This window comes from Stenella coeruleoalba, assembly GCF_951394435.1.
Source record: "Stenella coeruleoalba genome assembly, chromosome: 17".
Classification (NCBI taxonomy): Eukaryota; Metazoa; Chordata; class Mammalia; order Artiodactyla; family Delphinidae; genus Stenella; species Stenella coeruleoalba.
In genome coordinates this window covers 36,055,315-36,073,264 of record NC_137163.1, presented here as the reverse complement: position 1 = coordinate 36,073,264, position 17,950 = coordinate 36,055,315, and the positions used below count along the sequence as shown (strand labels likewise).

The following is a 17,950-nucleotide window of genomic DNA, read 5'->3' as shown; positions in this document are numbered from 1 at the left end:
GAACTTTTTGGCTATTCTTTCTTTAGATATTTTTCTGTACCAATCTTCCTACTGTCCTTTTGGGACTCCAAAGTTAAGCTTTTTTACATTGCTCTTCAGATCCCCGAGACTCCATTCACTGTTCTTTCTTTTTTCCTCTCTGTTCTTCATATTGGATAATTTCTATTGGATTTTTCTGTTTTAATATTTCCATTTGGTTATTTTTTTGTAGTTTCTGTTTCTCTTCTGAGAACTTCTATATTTCCATTTATTTCAAGCATGTTTACCTTTAGCTCATGAAACACAGTTGTAATTCTTCCATAATATCTTAAATGCTTGTGTCACTGCCACCACAGCACAGCCACTGCATTGTACAACTTTACACACACACACACACACACACACACACACACACACAGCCCACACTTGGGGCAAAACTAGGAGAGAAAAAAGAAAACTAAAAAGCAGCTGGTTTCCCCAACAGTATTGAAAACAGGGGTCTTATCTTCCAGACAGGGTTTCTGTTGGACTTTCGGCTGTTCCTGCTATCACTGCACCACAATTTAGGACTCACTCTCAAGTCAAAGTTATAAGGAAAAAGAGGAAAACTGAAACAAAACAAAATAGAAAATTCACCACTATTGGATCATATCTGCAAGTTTAACTCCCCTCCCCAGTCTGCATTGCTCTTGTTTACTTTTGAGAGTCGTCAGGTATTTGTGTTTTGTCTTTTTTCTTGAGTTTTCATTTAAGCAGCATGGGAGATGGGCTGTACTGAGCTTATTTCAATTTTGGCTGGCACCAGAAATCCTGCAATTTTAAAATAATAAAAATATTTTCTGGTCCATTAGTGGAGGCATGGTTTTCTGAGAAACTTAATACAGGATTTCCTCCAAAAGTGATACTTTAATATCTTTACATCTATAAGCACAGATCAGTTAAATATATTGTAATGAATAATTACTGCTCCCAGGGAGTTGTCAGTATTAACTTGATTCTGCCCATGTCACCATTAAGCAAAGAACATACCCAAATACTCAAAGGGTGGTAATAGTGTTCTCTCAATGTGTTCCTTAGGGATATTCTTTCATATATTATAAAATCACGTTAGAAGAGGAAATGCTGTGAAACTCATTGTTCCTCATGTCAATCTGCCTTCTCAGCACATGTGACTATATAGACATATGTGTGTATCTTATAAGACCATTTATACACATATATATTAAAAAACCTAATTCTACATGGGATGCTACCCAGAATAAAATGGAATCTTTATGTATACCTATATCTACATCTATTTTAGAAACCTGAAGTGAAATAAGAATGATGAGAATTGCTTATGATTTTGAAAGTGTCATTAATATAGTCCCCAATCTGCATAATTTAGTGATCTTAAATTATACCAGCTATACTTGCAAGTGTTTCGTGTTACTCTCCATAATTTAAAAAAATGGCAAATTATTTGAAGTATAAATTATCAACTTCAATTTCTTTTATGACTATTAATACTAATAACCTATAAATGATTTTCCATCTAGTCCAAGTAGATAGTTTATCTGTGAGTTAACAGGTTTCTTTTTAAAATATTAAAATAATGGCCTTTTTCCATGCCCTTCTAACTTGGAGCAACCTCTAACAGAAATGAGATCTTCTGCCAGCACCTTTACATGTAGCAGCTGTATTATTGGCAATTCTCATTTAAATAAAGATGTATGTAGTTGTTTTAACATAATCGTATTAGTTGTGTTTATAAATATTTAAAAATTGGTATTTGTTTTGTTTAAGGTAATGGAGTCCAGATTTGAAATTGCCTCATATCTTGACTATGCAGCCCAAGGCAGCCTCAAAAAGTCATTTTTCTTCTTGTTTGTTTGGGGCTTTTTGTTTGTTTTTGAAGAAATGACTGTGCCATCTGGTCAATTGTGAAGGAGTTGAACCATTCTGAGGGATTTCGCTACCCCCACCCACTGCTCCCTCAGTACACAGTCATCTTATTACTCGTTAATGGGTGCTAGGGACTAACAAACTAATTTGAAAACAATTGCTTCTGCCCTCTTGCAACCTTTTTATCTTATTGTAATTTTTCAAACATCAACTAAACTAAAATACAGAAATTACGGTTGATTAGAACTTATCTTTCTAAAAAAGCAGGTTATGACACAACTTCTGTGTAGGTTAGAAACACCCATGTCATGATACCTCTAGTATGGGACACTTCCTTCATTTTCTAGTTTTATAAATGTTACAGATACGGCTTCAGATTCAATTAAGAGGCAAACATGGAATAGAGTTCATTTAGAGGTCAAGATTTAGAGTTAGTTGTGAGTTCTTATCCATGCTCTGCTACATACAGCTGTGTGACCTTGGATAAGTTATTTAACCTCTCTAAGCCTCAGTTCCTTATCTTTAATATGGGGATATACTGGTAGCAACCTCCTGGGGTTGCTGCGAGGATTAAACGATGTATATGAAGCTCTTAGCTAAGTGTGCAGCATAGAGCTCAGTGAATTGTTAATGTTATGGTGGTTGTTGCTTTTTTCATCATTGTTAATATGTTTAGGCTGAGTTTAAAATAGGGGTTGTAATCGGCCAAAAAAAAAAAAAATTCATGTCATTTCAGTGCCATTATAGATATTGTGTAGTTTGCAAATTTTCAGTTATAATAATTGGCTTCTTTACTCTTTCATGAATAGGTCTGCAGAAAATGTGCTGAAGACGTTTAAGTAAACCAACAGTTAGAAAATCATAAACTGGCTTCTAACACCTCATAAATCATATCTTGATTTCATTTAGTTCTTGTGACTTTAAGAGAAGGATTGAATTACATGTCTCTTTAGAATTAACAGTTTTGCTAATGTCCCTGGAAAGGCTTAGAATTAACCTGTGACTTTAATGTCATAATGATCACAACTTGAACATTTATCTGAAAATTTAGCTGCTAGGAACGTTTCTTGCTGGCCAGTAGTAATGTGAAATGAAATTATTGCTTTGACAGGACTCAGCGAGTAAGTAGGTCTTTTAAATGGGAGGCACTCTAGTACATCACTCAGGGAGAGTTGTGGTGAGAAAGTTAAATAAGAAGGAACCCAGCCAGTGGGGGGGATTTATGTATGGGGAAGGGTTTGGGAGTGGAAATCAGAAATTTCTACTTTTAGTCGTGACTCTAATGCCAAGGCTCTTTCATGCAAATAACTAAATTTCTTAGTGTTTATCTCTAAAATAGGTACAGGCATACCTCAGAGATATTGTGAGTTCTGTTCTAGAACCACCACAATAAAGCAAATATTTCTGTAAAACAAATCACAAGAATTTTTTGGTTTCCCAGTGCATATAAAAGTTATGTTCACACTATAGTGTAGTCTGTTAAGTATGCAATAGCATTATATCTAAAACACCATGTACATGCCTTACTTGAAAAATACTTTATTGCTAAAAATGCTAACCATCATCTGAGCCTTTAGCGAGTTCTCATCTTTTTGCTGGTGTGGAGTCTTGCCTCTGTGTTGATCAGGATTGTGATTGTTAAAGATTTGGGTGGCTGTTGCAGTATCTTTACATAAGGTAACGATGAAGTTTGCCACGTTGATTGGCTCTTCCTTTCACGATTTCTCTGTAGCATGCAATGCTGCTTGATAGCATTTTACCCACAGTAGATCTTCTTTCAAAATTGGAGTCAATCCTCTCAAACCCTGCTGCTGCCTTATCAACTAAGTTTGTGTAATATTCTAAGCCCCTTGTTGTCATTTCAACAGTCTCCATGGCATCTTCACCAGGAGTAGATTCCATCTCAAGAAACCACTTTTTTGCTCATCCATAAGAAGAAATTCCCCATCCGTTAAAGTTTTATCATGAGATTGCAGCAATATAGTCACATCTTCAGGCTCCACTTCTAATTCTAGTTCTCTTGCTATTTCCACCACATCTGCAATTACTTCCTCCACTGAAGTCTTGAACCCCTCAGAGTCATCCATGAGGATTGGAATCAACTTCTTCCCAACTCCTGTTAATGTTGATATTTTGGCCTCTTCCCATGAATCACAAATGTTCTTAATGGCATCTAGAATGGTGTATCCTTTCCAGAAGGTTTTAATTTACTTTGCCCAGATCCATCAGAGGAATCACTATCTATGGCAGTTATAGCCTTACAAAATGTGTTTCTTAAATAATAAAACTTGAAAGTTGAAATTACTCCTTGATCCATGGTCTACAGAATGGATGTTGTGTTAGCAGGCATGAAAACAACATTGATCTCATTGTACATCTCCATCAGAACTCCTGGGTAACCAGGTGCATTGTCAGTGAGCAGTAATGTTTTGAAAGGAATCTTTTTTTCTAAGCAATAGGTCTCAACAGTGGGCTTAAAATATTCAGGAAACCATGTTGTAAACAGATGTGCTGTCATCCAGGCTTTGTTCCATTTATAGAGCACAGGCAGAGTAGATTTAGTGTAATTCTCAAGGGCCCTAGGATTTTCAGAATGGTAAATGAGCATTGGCTTCAACTTCAAGTCACCAGCTGCATTGGCCCCTAATAAGAGAATCAGCCTGTCCTTTGAAGCTTTGAAGTCAGGCATTGACTTCTCCTCTTTAGCTATGAAAGTCCTAGATGGCATTTTCTTCCAATATAAGGCTGTTTCGTCTGCACTGAAAATCTGTTGTTTAGTGTAGCTACCTTCATTACTTATTTTAGCTAGATCTTATGGATGACTTACTACAGCTTCTACATTAGCACTTGTTGCTTCACCTTGTTATGTTACAGAGATGGTCTCTTTCCTTAAACCTCATGATCCAACCTCTGCTAGCTTCAAACTTTTCTTCTGCAGTTTCCTCACCTCTTTCAGCCTTTATATATAACTGAAGAGAATTAGGGCCTTGCTCTGGATTTGGCTTTGGCTTAAGGAAGTGTTGTGGCTGGTTTGATCATCTATCCAGACCACTAAAACTTTCTCCATATCAGCAATCAGGCTGTTTCACTTTCTTATCGTTTATGTGTTCACTGAAGTAGCACTTTCAGTTTCCTTCAAGAACTTTTCCTTTGCACTTACAACTTGGCTAACTAGTGCAAGAGGCCTAGCTTTCGGCCTGTCTGGGCTTTTAACGTGCCTTCCTCGCTAAATTTAATCATCTCTAGCTTTTGATTTAAAGTGAGAGATGTGCAACGCTTCCTTTCACTTGAATACTCAGAGACCACTGTAGGGTTATTAATTGTCCTAATTTCGGTATTGTTGTATCTCAGGGAATAGGGAGGCCTGAGGAGAGGGAGAGAGACAGGGGAATGGCCAGTCAGTGGAGCAGTTAGAGCACATACAACACTTGCGGATTAAGTTCATTATCTTATATGGGCATGGTTTGTGGTGCCCTAAAACAATTATGATAGTAACATCAAAGATCACTGATCACCATAACAAATATAATAATAAAAAAATTTGAAATATTGGGAACTTACCAAAATGTGATGACACAAAGTGAGCAAATGCTTTTGTGAAAATGGCACCAATCAACTTGCTCAACACAGAGTTGCCACAAACCTTCAATCTGTAAAAGATTCAATATCTGCAAAGCACAATAAAGCAAAGTGCAATAAAACAAGGTATACCTTTATAATAATATCTAGTCTTTGTAGTTTAATGGTTTAGTCTGAGCTCCAAATGAGATAATATTTATGAAATACCTTGGAACTATGAAATACTCAGCTATAAGTTGGGACTTCAATAGTTATTAGCAGTAGAAGGGAGAGTTTAATAAACTTTCCTTTCTGGACATAATAAAAAGATTAGTGTCCTAGCCCTTTTTAACACCGATTTTAGTCATCAACATTTACTCAAAGTGAAGGAAAAATGGCAGGAATCATTTATAGCCACTGGATTGGCTTTCAGTGTTACAGAACCCAGACTTAGAGCAGAGACTTAAGTTGGGATTAAGTTGATCATCCTTGAATTTATTTGACTACATTTTTTTGACTGGACAGCACCCTTTCTTTCCTTGTTCTGAATTTTAATCAGACGTCATATAAAATATCTGAAACCCACATTAGAATTTAACATGAAAGTAACAAAGTAGGAAAGAGATCAGGAACAACACAGAACAGCGTAGAAAATACAAGGAATTCATTGAAATGATATTTCACATATTATCTGCTGATTAGCTTCATTAAGTAGAAAGAATGCACTTTCTTCTAGCAAGATATGGAAGATTTGGTTCTAAAAATAAGAACCAATGGACACTGATGATTACACATGCCAGTAGCCATTTTAATCTTTTCCTCTTTCTCTTCCTATGGGCTCCAGGCTTGGGATTTCAAACCAGGAAATCTCCTCTTCCCCTTCCTGTCACATCTTATGAGGTGAAAAAACACTTAAGGAGTTAGTCAAATGCCTAGATATTGACAAGGAGACGGTGGCACTGACCTTGCATCCATAGCAATTTAGAACTGGTTTCTCAGTTGATTTTGCTGTTATACCATTGCATTGTTACTGTGTTTTATGGATCTAGGTTCCCCCATGATTTAATTTCCAGGTATTGTAGAGGCTTCATGGACTACATTTTTTTTTAAAACTTTATTTATTTATTTATTTTTGGCTGCATTGGGTCTTCATTGCTGTGCCTGGGGCTACTCTTCATTGCGGTGTGCAGGCTTCTCATTGCAGTGGCTTCTCTTGTTGCAGAGCATGGGCTCTAGGTGCACGGGCTCAGTAGTTGTGGTGCAAGGGCTTAGTTGCTCCGCGGCATGTGGGATCTTCCTGGACCAGGGATCAAACCTGTGTCCCCTGCATTCGCAGGTGGATTCCTTAACCACTGCACCACCAGGGAAGTCCCTCATGGACTACATTTGCTTCTGTGGCTACATTAAAAAAATAATAATAATAAGATAGCCATTAAACTAAGGATCATAAAATAAATACAGAAAAACATAAGAAACTCAGCAAACCTGTAGCTTTGCCTTTTACATGTCCAGTGGTTGGAAGGTGACTATTCTGAAAGTAACCACTCATTGCAGGGAGTTATTCTTCCAACCGTTTTTGAGCATTCCAAAACCAAGTACAACCATGGCTTCTGAAAGAGGCCCTTGGGAGATGTAACCATATCAATTTCATAGATAGAGGCAAATTGATTTAATACAATAGACCCTCCCAAAATGCTTTCCTTTAAATTTTATTCAATTTCTGTTAAGGAAAACCTTTGTGTATTCTTGGCTGGTTATAAAAGGATTCAGCTAAAGAATCATCTAGGAACGTCTTGTCAATGAAGTCAGAAAACGGAAGGGAAAGTAGGGAATCTCCAAGCCTTTGCCTATTACCCTAATTCCTCTTTAGGGATTTTCTCCCTCCCTACTCTGGCTAGTTATGAACTCTTCTTGATCTTCCTTAAAAAAGAAAGCCCTGTGAAATTGAAATCCTGATGGACTCACCATGTTTACTTATAAATTACTTTAAAGTATCATTTCAATCTCTTCTTTGTGTGAAGGTTGATATACTCAGATACCTTTGTAAAAGGAGTCTCTAACTTCTAGTTTAAAAAATGGAAAGGAGTCACCTTTGGCTTGCAGATTATTTACATCCTTGACTCATATGTAGGCAAAGTATTTCTAAAGGATGAGAAAGAAGGTGAGAATATAATTCTGATAATTATCAGGACCAAAATGCAGAGAAGTTGTCAGGTGTATAATTTCTCCTTAGCCAAAAGTGTTTGATAGGGAAGTAAAATAGGTTGACTAGTATTTCAAACCTCAATAATTATTATTTTAAAAGTTAAATATAAAGAAGTTTACTGGCTTCTAAGATCAAAATTGAGCGTAATTTCCACGAATAAACAAAAGCTTTTTAGTTTTTACCTTTTATATTATATTCCTCTGATTTTAGATAAATGATAAAGATTTTTCAAAATTAAAAAAAAACAAGAAGAATAGACACTTGCAAGATATACCACACACATACTCCTATTTTGTTTAGAGTTTGTGCTTAAGAAACAAAATAGTAACTGTTTATTGAACTCCTACCATGACATGTCCCATACAGACCACTTACATATATTATCTAATATAATATTCTCAACATCCCCACAATTTAGTTTATTATCCCCATTTTGGAAACAAACTGGGACTCAAGGAAGTTAAAATTAAACTTACCCAGTTTAAGGAGTCAGGATTTATACCGAGATTTGTGTACCTCATGTTCTTTCATTACCCTACATTTTTTCCTGTGTTATAAAGTGATATAAACTCATCTATAGAACAAAATGTTAGAAAGCTGCATGAAAGAAAGTCTTTGTTCAGTAAGTCCTGGGCCAGTGATAAACTATTTCACAAACCTCTTGCATGTGACAGTATCTTATCACCTGTCAGTTGTCCCTCAAGAGTTAATCAAAAGTCACTTAAATGCTCTTTCATAGACATGACAGCTCTGGATACCTCAGGCCAAAGAGAACCAATCTCCCTAAGCAGACATAGATGCCACTTTGGTTCTGTGGCAGCCTGGGATAGGCCTGGGCTCATTACCTATGACAGACTTCAGTATGCTTGTGACTAATAATAACAGGTCATTGAAAACTTTTTTAAAAGTCGATAAAATATACAGTCTGTTTTTCTTTTAAAAAACTAAACAGTAGATCCTTCCGAACTTTCTGGAATTGGTAAAATGGAGACAAGTAAATCTCGAGAAAGGAAACTCAGTGTTGGGGGAGGCGGGGAGGAGTGGGGGAGAAAGAAAACTCAGTGCAATATGGCATGAAAGCCAAAAGTTGCTGAAATTAAATCTACGGTAATAGTTTAGGGAACACATTAATTTTAATTATATATCATCAGTAATGCTAATATTAGCATCCGTAGGCTTGAAAAAGCATGATATAATTTCAAAAGTTGTTGATAGGGGCTTCCCTGGTGGCGCAGTGGTTGAGAGTCCACCTGCCGATGCAGAGGACACGGGTTCGTGCCCCGGTCCGGGAGGATCCCACATGCCGCGGAGCAGCTGGGCCCGTGAGCCATGGCCCCTGAGCCTGCGCGTCTGGAGCCTGTGCTCCGCAAGGGGAGAGGCCACAACAGTGAGAGGCCCGCATACCGCGAAAAAAAAAAAAGTTGTTGATAATATCGAGAAAGATTTTGTTAGCCAGGATTACAAGCAGCAACAAGATTACATTAATACAGCAAGAAGCTAATACCAGGAATAAGATGACAAATTATTTGCTTACTGAAGAAAACATGCTTAAAGTGAGGTACACCAAAACCCAATTAATCAAAAGTTTATTTTTCAGGATTTGTCCCCCAAATTTCAATTAATAATATTTTTTTCTGGTAACACAAATTTACAAGAACTCTCCATCATGGGAAAATTTTGTTCCCTTGACATTGCTCCATATTTAAGTTAGCACTCATCTTCCATAGAATGTAAAAGACCAAGGGTATCATGAGAAAATTGAATCGAAGAGTCAAAAACCTTATTATGACTATAGTTACTTACAACTTCCTCCGTGAAAACATTGCCTAGAACTTTCAGGGAAAATAACTGTTGGGCTAATTTCTCCTGCTGCCCCTCTCTAACCAATTCACTTGTTAGAGGTGTTCTTGAGCACAAAAGTAGCCAAGAGAAAGGAGAAACAGGTATGCATTATCAACTCTATTGTAAACCTGTGGTTGGTAAAAGTAACTCACAGAAAGGAGGGGAAAATGAGGAAGAAAATGATGTTGGTTTGGAGTCTCACTCTAGTTCTCTTTATAACAGATATTTAGCTTTCAATTAAAGAGATTCTTGTGACACAAGGCTTTTTAAAATTCAAATTTTTTACTCATATGGCAAAAGAAAAGAAGTATCTTGTATAAAATTAACTAGACAGAAGTATCTGGTATAAAAGTAACTGGACTTCATTATATGTTCAGTATTATGTCAATCTTAAAATGAGGAAATTCTCACTGAAATCTGTGGGAAAATGTCTCCTCATTGGGACCTTTCCAGAAATTCAGCTTATGAATTCATTTATGAAAAAGAAATATCCTGCCACATAGTAGAACAAAGCAGAGTAATCAGGAAGCTTACAAAATCTTCACACTCAGCTGTTCTGTATGAGCTTGGAAAATAATTTTTTTGTAAGTAGAAGATTGCAAAGAAAATAAACAAGTTCATTTTTAAAGTTTCATTTTGGCCACATGAGTCATGTTATATTTTATATAATTCAAATGTTAAGCAAAGACATACTTAACTCTGTGAATATCTGCTAAGGGTTAAAAAATAAAAATAATGAGCAGCACTACAAAAATCACTTTATCAGAGTCAGAGGAAGACCTCCCAAGCAGTTAAGTGAAAGGAAAGTTTTGTGAAGAAGAGCAAAGTAATCTACCAGCACAAAGAATATAATCTGAATCAAGTCTCTATAAAAGCCAAGAGTACCTTAGTCCATCTGGGAGTGGACTTGAGACTCTGAATCTTCCCTTTGAGTGTTCTTTGTGACATAATATGATGAAGTATTTTATTTTGGAGTCCAGGTCAACCCAGAAGAAAAACAAATAATTTTGTCAATACCAATGTCTCATTGAAGTGAATTCTAAGTGACTTTGAACAAGATTTATGGCTGTGAGCAGTTTGTCATTTGTTCTGACCCATTTCCCACACTCTGTTACTCCTGATAAGATATGGCTTTCTCCTGTTTCTTAGGCTTAGGGACAACAGCGTAAATGTAAACGTGCTCATCAACATCAGCAGGAGCTTATTCTTTTGAGAGCTTTCTGTACTTAAATAAATAGGTGTTCGCTGAGTATGAAGAAGAAAACTGGTGAAGTCTAAAGGAGCCTCCAGTATGAAAAAGTCATCCCTATTTGTCACTCCATTTGTATTACATTCACAGGCTCCTTTAATCTTGGTTTATCTGGTGCTTTTCCAACTATATTGACCTCAAGGAATGTGTAATATGAGTCCTATTTTCTACGTCTGATGGTGGAATTCAGGAGAAGCTAAATTGAAGACAGTTCAGGAAGTCTAGAAGTCATGCCCCACATCATCTAGCCATTAGGGCAAGAGGGACTAAATAGTGACTTACAAACCTGAGCTATTCTCTGGGATTCTGACATATGTTTCTGCTACTACTGCTGCTTCATCTCACCACAGTGACTACAGGCATATCCAGAGTAGAGATTTTAGCCAAAACTAGGAGAGTAGCCACCAGCCCTGTCATACATTCAGTATTCATCAACTATGAACCTGTATTTTCCTCAGTGTTCTTAATTTCAGTTATTCTCTTTTTCTAGCAGCCCTCTAAATTCAGCTGTACTTTTTAAACCAGGGGTGTAATAATATTAAACCAATAATATCATTAGACCAGTAAAACTTCGTTGGGAAATAGTCATTGAAATTTTTACTTCCTTGGATACCTTTCCTAGACTTTTACATTTTCTTTAATTCGTAATTCCTATTCTCCTTCCTACTATTGCCAGATTGTTTATTCTGACTCTATTAAGTCCCATTCCTCTTCAATTGCCCCAGTGCAGACTCCTGTGCTGGGTGCCAGATGGCAAGGCCCTTTAACTTTACACTGCAACCTGCGTAAAACCCATCTTCCCTACTTGGAAAACTCTCATTTACATCATCAGAATTTGCTGCTCCCCCAGTCTATACCTTGATGAAGGTAGGAATCAAATGTCCTTTGAAGTGTTTTTTTCTTATTTTAATTTTTGTAAATGTTTGGTATGTAGTCCTATTTTTCTTCAGCTCTCAATAAATTATAGGTCCATATATCAGTTTGTGCTTAGGATCATCCTGAAGATGATTGTCTTCCAGTAGAATAAAAAGTATATATAGATATGTGTGTATGTATGTATGCAGATATGCCTTTTACTTTTGAATTTACTAAAGCTGGTGATCTGTTTCTTTGTTTTATTCACTTAACAGGACAGCTTAAAGCTTTTCTATATCAGTACATCAGATTCACTCCCTTCTTTTTATCAGCAGCATAGTATTCTATGAAGTATTCACAATGTAGTCATAATTTATTTTACCATTTCTCTATAGATATTTAGTTTTATTTTGTTCTAGATTTTGAATATTTCACAGGATACTATAGTCAACTCTTCTGGACATTTTCTGTGTATTCTTAATTATTTCTTTAAGGTAGATTCCTACAGTATCCTTTCTGATTACAAGGGCATGGATATTTAGGATTTTGGTAGACACTCGTTTCAACCCTCTTTACACTCTTATCCACCATACATGGTAGGATCAATTTTTCCTCCTCCCACACACAAGATATTACCAATCTTTTAAATTTATGCTAATTTGTTGAGTGAAAAAAAAATGTATTTCTTGCTTTAATTTGGGTATGCTTAATTAACAGTGAGACTGAGCAGTTTTTTCCTATTTTTCATAAAACAGTGTTCTCCAGAAGGATTAAACAGCTAAAGGTAAAAATAAAATTTTTAAAATGCTTCAAGAAACTATAGGAAAATATATAATCAACCTAGGGATAAATCCATAAGATATGTTAATAATTTTTTACCACATCTATTAAGAAAAAAATATGCATGCAAAAAGCATCAGGATATAGTTAAAAGGCAACTAACATACCAAGAGAAAACATTTGCTACACATTGCAAACAAATCATTAACACCTGTAATATATAAGGAGCTCCTACAAATTAGTAAGAAAAAGAGCCCAATAGAAAAATGAATACTTATTTTTAGAAGAAGAATCCTAAATGGTCAATAAATGAAAAAAATACTCAACCTGCTTTGTTATTTACTATTAACAATATAAAATGGCTGTCTTACTATGTCAATTACATATAAATGTTTTTGATTCTTTTAAACATTGTATGGATTATCATTTTTTATTTAAACATTAATCTGTTGATGGACATCTAAGATGTTTTCTACTTTTTGCTATGATAAACAGTTCTACAGTGAATTTGTGTGTGTGTGTGTGTGTGTGTGTGTGTGTGTTACATAGGCTTTATCAATTTTTTTAGTCTTGGCCTGATAGGTAGAAAATTCTACTTATTTTTAAAGATTTTTTCCTTTGATTATTGCTAAGATGTACTATCTCTTAATGTTTATATTTTTAACTGTTTTATGCCATTTGTTTTTCTTTACTCATTTATTTTCTTCATTAAGTAGATGCTTATTCTATCCTCAACCCATTTTTCTATTAGTATCTATATTGATTATACGAACTCTTTATATATTCATAATATCCTTTTCTGCCATACAAGTTTGAATACGTGATTTTCATAAATTGTTTTACTTATCATCCTAAGTTTTACTTGCCAGTTTTTTTACACATCATATTAATATTTCTATATCAATTTAATTCATGTCTGTTCATTAATTATTTAGCTACATCACTTATATCTGTTTTCTCCATTAGATCATTGTTCTCTCTCTAGATTGTATCATCTTCAAAATGAAGAATTATGTCTCCTCATATAGGTCTGGCACAGTATTATTTATTTGATAATAATGGCTTCTTCTTGATGATGGCTACATAGCTGAAACCTAGAAATAGACCCTCAGGTCCTGGCAGGTTACATAGTACCTACAAACTGATTATAGATCCTACCAGCAACAGACTTTTTGCCATCCTTTCACCAGACTTGACCATTATATTTGAAAGACAGAATAGTATGGTGTTACTATGGATCTACTATACATATTCTCACTGCTTTAAATTCACTGATCATATAAAAAGAGAAGAATGCACTACCTTAGTGTTTGATCTTTACCACATAGATCTAACGTCACGATCAATTGCTTTCAGTATTTTCTTTGAAATCACATAAAGGTTCATATGTGCCAAATTTCATAAGGATCACATGACAAGGTCAAGAAATACAAATTCCAAGGCAGAATTTATATGCCCGGTTCACATATGACAGTAATACTATGTAACCATATGTTGAATATAATACACAGTATGTAAATGCTATTCTTGAAAGCAATCCAATCAATAAAAACTAAAATAAATAACACTTTAATAACACATTTCAAATCAACTGAAAATGGAATAGATGGACTCTATGGCAAGAACATCCCTATAAAATTGACATTCAGAGGCCATTAAAACCCAGAGAGTAAAACAATCCTGAAACTAAAGAAAAACTGAATATTTAGAAGATTTTTAAAAGCCTACTATATTGTATGCCAAGACACAGCAGTTGTTTTTATTTAAAGAGCTATTTCAATAAAAACTGTGGATTGCCAAGCATTAAAAAGCTAATTCCATTTGCCATCACCAATAGCTGAATGAAACCTTACAAAATATATACAATATTAACCTTAAAAAAAAGTTTAAAATACACAGTATTTAATAGAAAAAGTCAAAACTGAAAAAAGTCAACTTTTAGTCATAATTGGAACTATTAAAAGATTGACCAATTTTATCATTTAAGAAGGTTATGGGAAAGCTACTGAAGTTAACTTCAAAAGCCTAGCAGTAAAAGTGATTGTAATGTCAGTAAAACTCTGAAACAGATCAAATAACCCCTAAGTAGTACTAATCCACTGCATCTTTGAACATGTATATGCCTCTTTTTAAGCTGAAAAGGTTGCCCTTTTTTTCTTCAACTTGTTTCCAACATCCCATTAAAAAAAAAAAAAAAATCTATTCAACTGTTAACAGTCAGCAGCTCAGAGTACAGAAACTTTACCTTCACTCAAAGATGATATGAGTTAAGATTTGAAATATCTTTTCCTCTTTGGCCTGGTTCTGGAAAACATGGTTTTGTCATTCTACCTGTAGAGAGAGAGCGTCTCTTTCTTCATACAAGTATTTGTGCACTGTATGTATACAAACAAATGCATTAATGAAGGTTACATACAATATTTTAACCATTTTTTTCCTCTTATCAGCTCAAACTCTTACACCAAAATTGATGTTTGTGTTGTAATTGACATTTTTAATTTTAATTTTGCCTCTTCAGATCCTGGGAAGACTTTGCCTGAAGCCCTTGATTACTGCACAGTTTGGTTGCAGACAGTACCTGGAGAAATAGACAGCAAAAGTGGTATTCCACCTTCACTTGTAATGCTACAAATTAAAGATTTTCTTAATGGACCAGGTAAGAAAGTCGTAATTCAAACTTTTTTTTGTATGAGTCTATTAACGTGTACATAGGGTCTGTTAACAATCTTGACATTCCTTGCCAGAAATGAGTAATTCATTTGTCTTCCAGACGTGTACTCTTCTCAGGCTGCCCATTCTAGAGATCAAAAGGCAAATATTAATATACATTAAAAATGACCTTTGGTCTGACAAAAAGTAGTTATCAATTAAAAAATAATTGACTGGAAGCCAAAGACTCAAGATTTTATTTCTACCTTTTCTACTAATCGTGGGACCTTAGGCAGTTATCTAATCTCCTGTGCCTCAGTTTCCTTACCTGTAAATGAAGAGAATAAAATAGATGATGGGTGGATAGATGGGTGGGTGGGTAGATGGATGGTTAGGTGGATAGGGTACATGACATACATACATAAGATAATATACATAAGTAGATTGGATTAGATAGATAAATACACTTATTTCAAACGCTTAGCAAAGTGCTTAGGACATATTAACACTCAATTTTAAATAGGTAGATATAGATATCAAAAGATATTGAGTGCTTATTATGTCCCAGGTACTAAGTGCTTTACATACTTGTATAAACCCAAGAAGTAGGCCCTATAATTATCCCTACTTTATGAATAAGGAAGCTAAGACTTAGAAAAATGAAGTAAATTGCCCAAGATCATAGTAGCAGAGGAGCCATTCAAACTCTGGTCTTTATGACTCCAAAGACCTAGATCACTTTTATACTGCACTAATTTTAGCATAACTAAAGATTTTTTTCTTTCTTCTCCATCTCCTTCTCCTCCTCTTTCTTTTTCCTACTCTATTTCTTCTTCCTTCTCATGTTCCTCCTTCTCTTTTCTTTGTTACTCTTCCCTTACCTCCATGAGATCTTAGCTATTTATTTAACAGAAATTACTACATTCAGTTTCCCTTTTGTTATGTTATATTTACAGTGCTGCAGAACCTGTTAGTCATTAAAAGAATACTAGTTTCTTCATTACGAATTTAAAACAATGGTGTTACACTGTCTTAAGATCTCTAGCAGTACTCTGCAAGGCATGTATTTTGATGATTGAAAACTATCCCTCTGTGGACCTGATTCAGTTTGTGTGCATGCTGGTGCCCTTACGATCTATGACTACAGATAGGGAAGGTGGCCCATCATCACATCTGGAATAGAAAGAGCCTGAAACCACCTCAGTTGGCCCTTTCACTCAGTTCTTCTTAAGCATGTTTTTCCAGTGCTGGAATTTAAAAGGTATAGGAGGAATATGAAGAACTAGTTCTAATCATTAGTATCCAGCTGTGGTTTTAAAGACTCAAAGGAAGTAAAGAAGCTGATGATAAGGCTAAGGGAGTCATTAAAGTTCGAAGAATCCTTTGGGGTGAGCTGGATGATTGAAAGGAGTGTGAGTCTTCATACTTGGTTAGTGAGTGTGAAGTACCATATTTCACTGAATTCAAGCAACCATCAATTGTAGGAAAAAACATTTTGCATACCACTAAGGAAAAAGAAAAAATATCTGCTATTTAAGCTATGATACAGTGCTTTCTTACTGCATCAGTTGCAGGGCAAAAGACTGAACATGCTGGAATGAATGAAATAGGGTAAGAACATAAGGGTAGTTCATGGACAAGTGACAGGGAAACTTGCATTTACTTCTTTTTTCTCTCTTTTAGTGTCAGATTTCTTTTGCTTTCAGGCACAGTCTTTCACCTTTTAGCTAAAAAGTTCCCTTCTAGTTTACATTTGATTGATTTGTTTGTAAAAGGGATGGGATCTTCAAGTCAGTGGTAAATTGTGTACCATATTTTCATGGCTACCAAGTAAATTGAACTTTAAGAGAAATGTCAGTGAACAAATGAAAAATTATATGTTTATCATTCTGTCATTCAATGTGACTATGTAGCAGAAGTGCGATTTTTACAATAGTTGTACGTTTATATTTCTTATACTTCTTAAAACTGGAAACTACATATATGCCATTTCTAATTTTATGCCCATTCAATAATAGTGATAATATATCTGGAGATTCAAACTTTTAAATTAATGAATTGAAATAGTTATTTTACAGCCATGCTTCTCAAACTGGAGTGTGCATTTGAGCATCTCTGGGGAGCTGGTTAAATGCAAATGTGACTTAATAGGGATGAAATTCTACATTTCTAACAAGCTCCCAGGTGAAATGGGTACTGTTGATCTGGGGATAACACATTTTGTACCAAGATTTTATTTGACTCATATATTAATAATATATATATATATGACTTTCTTAATACCATCAATAACAATTACTGAGACTCAAAATGCAGATATTTTGGGGCACAGGAGAGGGGGATGATACAAACAATGATGAATGGTTTTTTAAATGGTACTTTTATTATGAAAAATCAAATACAATGTCCAATAAATGGTTTAAGTTCTTCAAAGTCTTAAAACATTTTAACCAAGAGCACTTTTCTTTCATAAATTATTTGAGGGAAGATTACTTTGAATGATATGTCAGTTCTGTGGGATTCCACTAGAACATTAACCTAACAGCCTTGAACTACTCCAGAATTTACTACCTTAGACAAAAAATTCCTTAAACAATTTGTTATATAAAGTATGTAAGTAGATGTTATTACATAATATAATTATATTCTCTCACTATACAGCTACACTATATTAATTGAGAGATCAATAGGAATAACAGGACATAATAAAGCATTTCTTGCTGTAGGAATGTATTATTTTATAGATTTTTGGCAACTCAAGAAATATATATTTCCAGATTTTACATAATAGTATATTAAGAGCAATATTATTTATGCTAAGACTGGGGGAACAAACTTCAGCTTTATAATATTCCCCAATACTATCGTCTTCCCTTAAAAAATAAAAAGGCCTTTTTTTTAATATTGAAAATAATGCTTCTAAGTTTTATGCAGTATTATCGTTAAGA

The 17,950-nt window shown here is 34.9% G+C and overlaps 1 protein-coding gene across 12 annotated transcripts in view; it reads left to right on the top strand.

Annotated features, from left to right (window-relative positions):
* VPS13B (vacuolar protein sorting 13 homolog B) overlaps positions 1–17,950 on the top strand; it is a 795,728-nt gene that overhangs the window by 560,846 nt on the left and 216,932 nt on the right. For all 12 annotated transcript variants that reach the window (XM_079901966.1, XM_079901971.1, XM_079901960.1 and 9 more), the window contains one exon: positions 14,872–15,009. In XM_079901966.1, coding sequence (XP_079758092.1) covers positions 14,872–15,009 — 138 coding nt within the window. The remainder of the gene's footprint in view (positions 1–14,871; positions 15,010–17,950) is intronic.